The sequence below is a fragment of the Nestor notabilis genome, unplaced genomic scaffold (genome assembly GCF_000696875.1).
Source record: "Nestor notabilis isolate BGI_N333 unplaced genomic scaffold, ASM69687v1 scaffold13092, whole genome shotgun sequence".
NCBI lineage: Eukaryota > Metazoa > Chordata > Aves > Psittaciformes > Psittacidae > Nestor > Nestor notabilis.
The window spans coordinates 48,156-57,626 of record NW_009917062.1 but is presented as its reverse complement, the minus strand read 5'-3'; the positions used below and the strand labels follow the sequence as shown (position 1 = coordinate 57,626).

At 52.5% G+C, this 9,471-nt stretch overlaps 1 protein-coding gene across 4 annotated transcripts in view; it reads right to left on the bottom strand.

Annotated features, from left to right (window-relative positions):
• Positions 1-9,471, bottom strand: part of LOC104413816 (ephrin type-B receptor 1) — a 44,650-nt gene that overhangs the window by 11,074 nt on the left and 24,105 nt on the right. The window contains exons 4-9 of one of the 4 annotated variants that reach the window (XM_010024918.1): positions 6,700-7,035; positions 3,705-3,853; positions 3,486-3,517; positions 2,296-2,423; positions 537-645; positions 229-281 (exon numbers count right to left, since the gene is read on the bottom strand). In XM_010024918.1, the coding sequence (XP_010023220.1) occupies positions 229-281; positions 537-645; positions 2,296-2,423; positions 3,486-3,517; positions 3,705-3,853; positions 6,700-7,035 (807 nt within the window). Of the gene's footprint in view, positions 1-216; positions 282-536; positions 646-2,295; positions 2,459-3,485; positions 3,518-3,671; positions 3,854-6,699; positions 7,036-9,471 lie in introns of all 4 variants that reach the window. The other 3 variants (XM_010024916.1, XM_010024917.1, XM_010024919.1) reach the window with 3 other exon arrangements.

Genomic DNA, 9,471 nt, shown 5'->3' with positions numbered 1-9,471 from the left:
CCCATCCCTCTTTCCACCCTCAATGCTGCACCACTGTAAAATCCCCCCAGACATCCCAACACACAGTAGTGAACATCTCTACTCCCACCCTATGTCCCTCTCCATCTGCCCCATGGGGCTTTCATCCCCCGTCACACACTTCTGAAGGTGGAGGCATGGGGCACATGCTGGGTGCAGGTTTAGGAGTGTTTCCCCAGTCCACTTGCTCCCGCTCACCTCTCCCGGTGCTGTAGTGCTGTAACTTATCACTGTACACCGCCTCCTTGCTGTAGGCACGCTTCCTGGGAGACAAGGGGATCAAAAACAATCCAGGCTTGAAGGACCAGTGGCTGGCAGTGGCCCCAAACCACTCCCCTGACAGCAGCACTTGGTGAGCAGTGACAGCTTGGTGCTCGATCCATCTACCAGGTCTCCCATCCCTCCCTTCTTACCCCACATCTCTCCCACCTATGTCTTACCACATCCACCTTCCAGGGACACAACATCCCACAGGGACACAACATCCCACAGGGACACAACATCCCACAGGGACCCACCTGCTGCAGACGATGGAGATGGCCACCAGTGAGACAATGAAGACCACCCCAGCCGCTGCGGACCCCGCTATCAAAGGCAGTTGCTCTCTCAGCTCCGACTTGTAGTCATCTGCAAGGGAATAGGGATGGGGTGAACTCTCCCTTGCACACTCATGGAGCAAAAGCAGCCTCCTGGGAAGGGGTCCCGTAATGCTCCCTCTGATTCCATGGGTGCCACTCGCATGGGAGCGTGGTGGGACAACGGGATCCAGGCAGAAGTACTGGTTGAGGTAAGTCATGAGCCAATGCGGCGTTGCACAGAGAAGGACTGTCATGCTCAGGTCACACATACTTGGTTAAAAATATGGAAGAGAAGGTCCTGGGAATGAAGTCAAACCCACTGTGCATGGGTCCAGTTTCCTGGAGAGATGAGGTTCACAGGGTGGCTTTGTCCGTGCCTCTCGGGTTCCTCTTCCCTCAAAAAATTTAAACCTGTTGGCCATTTTGACCAAATTTAATATGAGGTCTCTCAGATACACTCACAGGGGCTTCTGCAGCTCTCCAGAAACATCTCCCCCTTCCCCAACTGTCCCCAGCAAGGTCTGCCAGGCTGTGCCAGCAGCCACAAGTGAGAGTTAATGTAAAATTTACTCCAAAAGAAGCACATAAGCACCCCTTTATCTGTATTTTTCTATTCCACAGTTAATTAATAGCAACTAGATTTATCTCTTGCATGCTGCTTAAATCCTGAAAATTCTCATCTAACCATCAATTATTATTTAATAATCTACACTATCCATTCTTATTAAATTTCAATTAATTGCTTATTTGAGGCAGGATTTTTCTTCTCACTTCTCTAATCTTGAATATTCAAGGCACTGGGAGGGTTTATTACCATTTCCTTCCCTTCGGTCCCCTGTGTGGTTCTCCTCTTCCCACCCCAGCTGGCACTCAACGTGAGTGCAAGCACGGGGCGACCCGGTTTTAGGCAAGAAGAAAAGCTTTAGGAAAGATAGCCATGAGAGCTGGAACCCATGGGTATCACCTATGTGGAGAAGGAACCACGCCAGCAGGAGCAGGGAAGGGCTCTCTGCAGGGACTTCGTCTGCTCCAGAGGTAAGAGGACCATGAAGCGAGTGCTTCATTCACTAACTTCCGGATTAGTTTTGAAGCTGGGATTAATGAAGAACCATCCCACGGGTTATTAGTCTCTAAAGGAACCTAGTATTTGTGGGTGCAGGGAAGGACTGGGGCCAGAAGAACGACAGCATGAGTCTGGCAAGGAGGCCAGAAGAGGCCACAAAGGTCATGAGCTGGCCCTTTTCCTTCAACACACCACCTCAGGGTGGCAAATCACCTTTCAGTGATGGCTCTGACCTTTCCAGCTTTGTCCTGATGGCTCACATGCAATCCTAAGCATCCCACGAGAGCATCCCAGAGTCCTTCCTCCAGGGGTCTACAACCCTCCTCTCCTCCCCACCCCACAGTGTCAGGCTCACAGCTGGTGACAGGAGGTCTCTGCCACCACAGCTGGAGGCAGGAAAGACAGAACCGCAGCTAAATAGCAGGGGGAAAAAGAGACCTGAGAGATTCAAAGCAGATTACTCCTCCAGCTGGCGATTAATAAGACACTGCTGTAAATCACCTGGCTTTTGCCACGTTGCCCGCTGGGAGCGAGCTTTGCAGAGGCAAGTTCGTTTAATCCAATTAGAGCTTGAAGCTGTCACTGGAACAAAACAACCACCCCCTTCGCCTCCCTGTGCCCCCCTCCTGGACTCACCATCCGTCAGCGTCTGGAAGCACATCTTCCCACTGTATTTGCCGTAGCCGGCTACAGTGCGGGCTCGCACCTGCACCACGTACACCATCCCGGGTCGCAGCCCCTCGATCCTGGCTGTGTTGGTCTGGCTGCGGGCCATGGAGGAGTTGTACTCGTTGTGGTCCTGCAGGCACGGCAGAGAGAGATGGTCAGATGTGACAGGGATGGGGAACAGCAGGGGGACGATGCGCCCTGCAGCCCACCCATCCCCATTGGTGGCACAGATGAGTTTTATCTTCAGGGGAATAAAGCAGTGGCCTTGGTTCTGCTCCAGGAGGGAAAGCACTGGAGCCTGGGCAAGGTGGCTCAAACCTTCCTGGTTGCTCTTGATACAGAGAATCCCACAGAAATAGGACCTACAGGCTCTGCCTGGCTTCCAAGGATCTGGAAAGGTTCCCGCAGGCAGTCCCCCTGGTCACACCATAGCAAAGAGCATGGAGCAGTGGGGGGAAACAATAAAAGCATCCAGAGCAAAAACACTCATGAGCAGCAAATTCCTCCTCTCTGAACCACTGATGTCCCTGCACATTGCAGAAATGTCACACAGTCACGGAAACACCATAACGTGCCATTCGAGACCCTGCTCAAGCAGGTTCAAGGGCAACTGGCCTCTTATGAGAACCCCAGCCCCTATGGTCCCTGCTTTGCTAGCAAGGGTTCTTGTGCTAAACCTCGCTGGAAACCTCATGCGTCTCAAATCTCATTTTCTGCAATGTTCCCCAGTGTTCTGCTGTAAAGGGGCTCTGGTGAGATCACCTAATTATTCACATTTAGAGGAATTTGTTCAAGCTGGCAAGACACAGGAGGGATGAACAGCTTGGCCGTGGCATGGTTCACCGCAAGGGTCGAGAGCATGTCCCCTGCGGGGAAGGACAGCTGCCAGTGAAAGGATGCAGCGGGAGGCAGTGACCCAAAACGGGGACAACCCTGATAACCCTCCCTGGTGCTTGGCGTCCCCTGCTTTCCTCCTGACACTGGCCCCACGCTCCAAGTCACTGCTCACTGTAGCAGATACCAGAGCCAAGGCAGCAACAGGCACTGATGTGCTAGAGAAAACACTGCCACAGAAGAAGAACTAGCATTTGTGGCCACATCTCTTCCCTTCCTCTGGCTGCACATCATTCCCACCCTCCTGAGCCAATGCAGGTAACCTGGTGCCTGTCCCACCACCCATCCCACCACCCTGACTCTTGCCAGCAGAGCGCCTGATTCAGGGCTCATTGATGTTCCCCATCTCCCAGTAAGCTCAGGACCTAAGCAGCCTCCACAGCAGCGCGGTACAAAGCTCCACATGCCCCCAGCCCACACTCCACCACAAGGTATCCACCCGAGCTTACCGCTGCTGGCCTGGAGCCCACGGTGTTGCTGACATCGGGCGTGCAGATGCGGCTCAGCTTCTCATAGTAGCGGATCTCATAGTCCAGGATGATGCCGTTGGGCTGCTCGGGCTGAGGCCACGAAAGTGTGATGCTCCTCATTGTGGCACTCACCTGGTGCATGATGGGGACGGTGGAGGGTGCTGCCAAGGAAGCAGGGAGGGAGGAAAACTTAACAGAGAGGGGTAGGACCAATGGCCCTGGGGAGGGAGAAAATTCCCTGGACACACAGAGCATCCCAAATATTCCATGCCTGTGCTTGTTCACCACAGGGGACAAGCTCACACATTAGCAGAGGGAACAGCAGCATCTCAGCAGCTTATGCGGAACCAGAGCAGCAAGCTGGCAAGGGAATTCTGGTATTTAAACCAACGACTCTTTTTAATTAGGAGCTTAGAAATCCTCAGTGCTCCTTCTCTCTGGGATTGCTTGCTCCAAGAATGTCTCCCACAGTGGGGCAAAGACAGCAAAGCTCTCCCCAGCGGGGACAAACCAAGACTCAATGACGTTCTCCAGCTCTGCTTGCCATCTTTTGCTGTAACAGCCTCTCAGAGGGAGCCAGCACCCAGCTCTGCAGGAGCCTGTGCTACAGCTGTGACCTCACATGCTGCCAGTAGTAGGATGTAGGAGCAAAAATCTGCCAACCTTGAGGACAGTGATAGGAAACCAGGGCAGGGACACCCCAGCCCAGTGAGGGGACCCCAGGATGCTGGAGCCTGTGGCACAGTTTTGGTTCAGCCCTGTCTCAGAGGAGCTGCTGGGTCTGCTCTTAAAGCTCTCAGGGGATGCTCATCCTTAGCACCCAAATGTGTCTCTCCCAGAAATTCTTTTTCTGAACCCCAACACTTGCAAAACACTCTCAAACCATCCTTCAGCTCCTCACACGCCCCAGGGCCATGCTGCAAAGGTGTTCAAAAGGCAGCACCTCCATCCCTGCAGCTACCAAGACCTCCCGGGCAGCAAACCACAGGGCTCCTGGTCATCTTGTTGCAGTATCCCCCGGAGAAAGCAAGATGCTCAGCACTGGCCAAGCATGAAGTCAGCATCAAGTGTGAGCCTGACATGGTTTGTCTGACCCCCTCCCCTCCCTGCCCTGTGTTTCTTACCAGTCCCACCAGCTATGCCATGCACCACGTTCTCTGAAAGACAGCCCATAGTATTTCAGTTCATGCACCAGACCTAAGTGAGCAGGTTTCCCAAAATAGCTGCCAGGCACATTGTCCCCACTGCTCCTGCACCCTGCCCTGCTCTCTGCTTGCACTGGAGCAATCCCAGGGCTAATCTGCACCTGACCATCCCTTCAGCCAAGCACTCCCACAGCCAAGTATCCCTGGAGCCGAGTATCCCAGAGCTGAGCATCCCAGCGGCAGCAATAACATCCTTCCACCATCAAGGACACCAAGCTACTAAATTAGCCAGGAGCCACTTTTCCAAAGGCTTTTTGCCCTCCAAGCTATACCCGAAAGAGTCAGCCAGCAAATATGGCCCTGATCCTGTACTTAATCCTATCAAAAAGCCTCCCTACCACAACCAGGGCAGAGTTCAGCTTGGCACAACCAGCTTGGAGTATAGGATTGTGCCATGAAGGGAATCTGGGTGAGATGGGAGCTCCACTCCACATGGCCACACTGGGAGATGTCGATAGCTTGGCACCGCCTTTGTTCACCTGGCATATTTAATCCTGGTTGGTTGGGGTTTTTTTTAATCTCTCCACATCCATTCCAAGAAGATGTTCATGGGCTGAAATTAAACACTTTGTTTGATTGCTGTTAATTGCTGCATTCCCCACCCCGTTAGCGTGGATAGCGGTGTAGAGGCAAATGGGGCTGGGAGCAGCCCTGCAGGGTCAGATGCGCTAACCAGCCTGGATCCAGCCCTGCAGCTGGAAAAGCTCACTGCAAGCCAAAGGATTTTAGATGGCCAGCACGGATCTTGCCCTTGACATGTCTGATGCATTTCCATCATGTTACCCCACAGCCCATCCTGTGGCACTGGGAGCATTTCCATGTTAATATTCATACTTTGCAAGACAAACAGCCATGGATGGTGTGGCTGTTCCCAGCTTCCAGGGAGCCTTGGAGTGGGATATGAGCAAAGAAACACCCCAAAAATCCCATCCTGGAAAAAGAAAGGCCAGGAAATGAGAGGCAGGCTTGACTGCACATGGTTCAGGAGACAGTGATGCCAGCCAGGCACAAGTGTAGATTTGTACTGCCGGGAGCCAGGAGACTAAAATATTTATGCCAGGTTTTTCTGCTGCACTTTCCCAAGGGACCACCCTGGCAAAGGCTGCCTACATGACACTCTCAGCACAAAGCAATTACAATCCCCTTTCTCTGCCCAAAGCAGATGGGTTTCCTTCCCCTCCACTCCCTGTGCTCCTCACTGAAGCCCGGGACCGGTTTCCCCCTTGTCATCTGCACCCACACCCTGCTGGCTTCCCAGTTTGGCTCAGAGCTGTTGTTCAGCTCCTGACACCTGATCAGAAAGAGGGAGGGAAAGGGGAGCCTGGAAAAGAGGACAAGAGGAAAATTATGGGAGAGGGATGTGCCAGAGGAGACACAGCCTGAACTCAGCCCTGGGATGCTGCTCCTTCCATACCATAATGCAACCAGGCTGCATTTCAAGGCTGGATTTACCCCATTTCCCTGCTTCTGCCTGGGAAAAGGGGGGAAATGGTGATGCTATTTCACCCCCAAGCAATCTAGAGGTGGCTAAAAAACAGGTATTGGTCCTCACTCCCCTTCCTCCCAAAACCCAGTTCTCACTTTTCCCATCCCCTCCACCTCCTCAGTCCTTTCCCTCCCTCTTTTCCTGGCCTTTCTCCCCAGCCCACCGAGGCCTGGCTGCAGGTTTACCACATCCATCACACACCACTCACACACAAGGAGATTTTTATCCTTCAGATGTGGAGCTTCCTTCCACATAGAGCTTGCAACCGGTAGGGTACAGCTAAAACCCCCCAGCACCGCATCGACCCAGGACTCACCAGCTTGATTGGTGGTGATGTTGACAGAGACGTGCTGCTGTGGGAAGGGGCTCTTGTTGGAAACCCCATTGACAGCCTGGATCTCGAAGGTGTAGGGTGTGTGTGCCCACAGGTTGCTGATGAAGACCCGGGTCTCCGTCAGCCCCAGCTGCCTGGGGACAAAGTCCACGTTGTCATCGCAGCGGGAGCAGGCGCGTCGGTCCGACCGGCACTTCTTGCAGACGATGTTGTAGGTGACATCGTCCCGACCCCCTGTCTCCCGTGGTGGGTGCCACTCCAGGATGATGGACGTCTCGTTGACAATGGAGATGACGTTGCGGGGACCAGACGGAACGCCTGTGGGAAAGAAGAGCAGTTGAGACAGGCCCTTGTCCAAAATGTTACACTCAGCCCTAGTGGGGCTCAGTGGGAACCCTGAGGGCTCCAGCAGGGCTCTGTCTACTCGTCTACTCCATCACTACCTGCCTCGAGAGGGATTTGGTCTCCATGGCTTTACCTAAGTCAGGGTCAGGTTCTCCCCACTGGCAACGCTGACCACCCACACCACAAGCCACAGAGAGGGGTTTCACAGTTCAGATGAGGACTCCCATGCCACAAACCTACTTAGTCTCAAAAAATCCCCTATGTGGAGCGCAGACATCCATCTGCAAGATGGACTCCTGATCGTTAAAATGAGATGTTGAGATAGCTCCAGTGCTCATGTGGAGAAGCAACTCAAACAGATTATCACAGCGAGAGAAACTCCACTTAGCCAGCACCGCGGATAAATGGAGGAGCAGTGGGCAAAGAGAGTCAAAAATGGAAAGTGGTTATTAATGGATCGATATCTCAAATTGGGAGCCCAGATATTTAACAGCATGGAGGAGGCGACACCGCTCACTGGTTTGCAAGCAGCTTGGATGTTGGACAAGAGATCAAAATTGCATTGATCAAATCCGCTGGGAGCCATTGTAAACGCTTCAGAGGATGGGAATTGAACGTAGCTCCAACTGCAAGTGCTGCCAAAACAGGGCCAGAGTCCATAAAGAGCAATTCAGGAGGAATCCAGGCAGGAGAGCAACATTGAGGTACAAACATACATCTGCCCAGGTATGGGGAAGGATCTGACATTAGCCATGACAGCTCTGCATCCAAAACCACAAAATCCAGCTGCTGGGTTACATCAAATAAGGAAAGCAATTAATTACTCGTGCTGGTTCAGCTCAGTGCTACACTTCCAAGGAAGAAAAAGGACTTTGCCATGATGCAGGGAGCAATAAAAATGATGGATGACTTGACCCATGAAGAAAGGTTAAGAGCACGAAGCATGCTCTGTCTTGAGGAAAACCATCCCAGGGGAGCCCTCCACGCGTGTGTGCTGGGGAACATCTTTAGTGCCTGCAGATAAATTAGCCCTATTAGTGCATGGGGATGGGCTGGGCAGAGGCAGCTTCATCAGTGTGGGGGTGACACGGCTGGTGGGATGGATGGAGAGGTCATCTATGTAGGATGACCTCGGCTGATACCCTGCTCTAGTCACTGCTCCCAGTCAGCCTGGGGGACCATGGGTGGCCCAGGGAGCCACTCCTGCCCAGCTCCCTGCCTGCACTGCCCTCTTCCTCTGTTCCCTTAATCCAATCCCCCTCTGTACCTTAAGCAAACAAGTTTTCTTTCCTCCATAAAAAGGGAGGAAACTCTTTCTTCTCTGGCCCAGCAGCAAAGCGCTGCCTCCCCAGATTCCTCCCCTTTAACTGCAGCCCCTTCCCTCCTCTGCCACGGGTACAGTGCATGAACCACACTCGCAGGCATTGCCCTTGGGAAGGTCTCTAGTCAAGGGATATGCCTGCAGCTCCATGGTGTTATTTACTCCTCTAACACAGAGAAACTTCATCGGTGAACAGCTGGCACCTCAGATAGAGCCTTGTAAAATTAAGCATCGACGAGAAGAAATGAAAATCAGCAAATAGACTTTTTTATACTGTATTCGTATAGAGCAGCAATACTGTAAATCAGCTGTGTAACGAGACATAATAAAGATATATAGATTATCTGCAGTTGTGCTACCTGCTGAGTACCTCTGGTCTGACAGCTCGAGTGATCCAGCAAAGCATGCAAATCCGTTCCTCGCTTCCAACCTGCATGTCAGGCACTCCCCAGCACCAAGGGTCCACAGCGTCCTTATGTTAAAGCTCCCTGACAGGCTGACTCAAAACCCCCATTGGGAGTGGGAATTGAGGCTGAGACTCATGTTCTCAGTGGGCTTAAGAGCACAGCGGCTCTTTTTTCTCTCCTGGGCTGTTTTCTCACCAAGAGACAGACTTGAGGAGGCTGCTGCCATCCCAGGCAGTTGAGGCAGACACCTAAGCAGCAATGCATTGCATGCAACACCATGCTGAACACCAATGCTTAAGGCACCCTTTCCCCCTATAAAAAAAAAAATTACTCCATCTGCAATGCTATGAACAAGACAGCAACAGCAGGTAACTTTAAATTCTAATTTATCCTGCGAACTATCTCTGTGCCATCACCACCACTGCAGGGTGAAGTATAAATTCACATGGCTGCCAGAGAGGCAGGTTGCAGAGCTGTCCCATCACTCATCGTTTGGTGTGTGCCATGGTGGTGTCCCAGGCAAGCAGAGCAAAGGGTGATACAACTTTTGCTTATGCTGGTATGGCAGCGAAGGGCTGCATGTTGGTGCAAGGAGCATTTCTATAGCATGTGGAGGCAATGCCACGCCATGTGGAAAGGGATGGGTGTTCACTATGGGTACCCCAGCCCTCTACAAAGCTA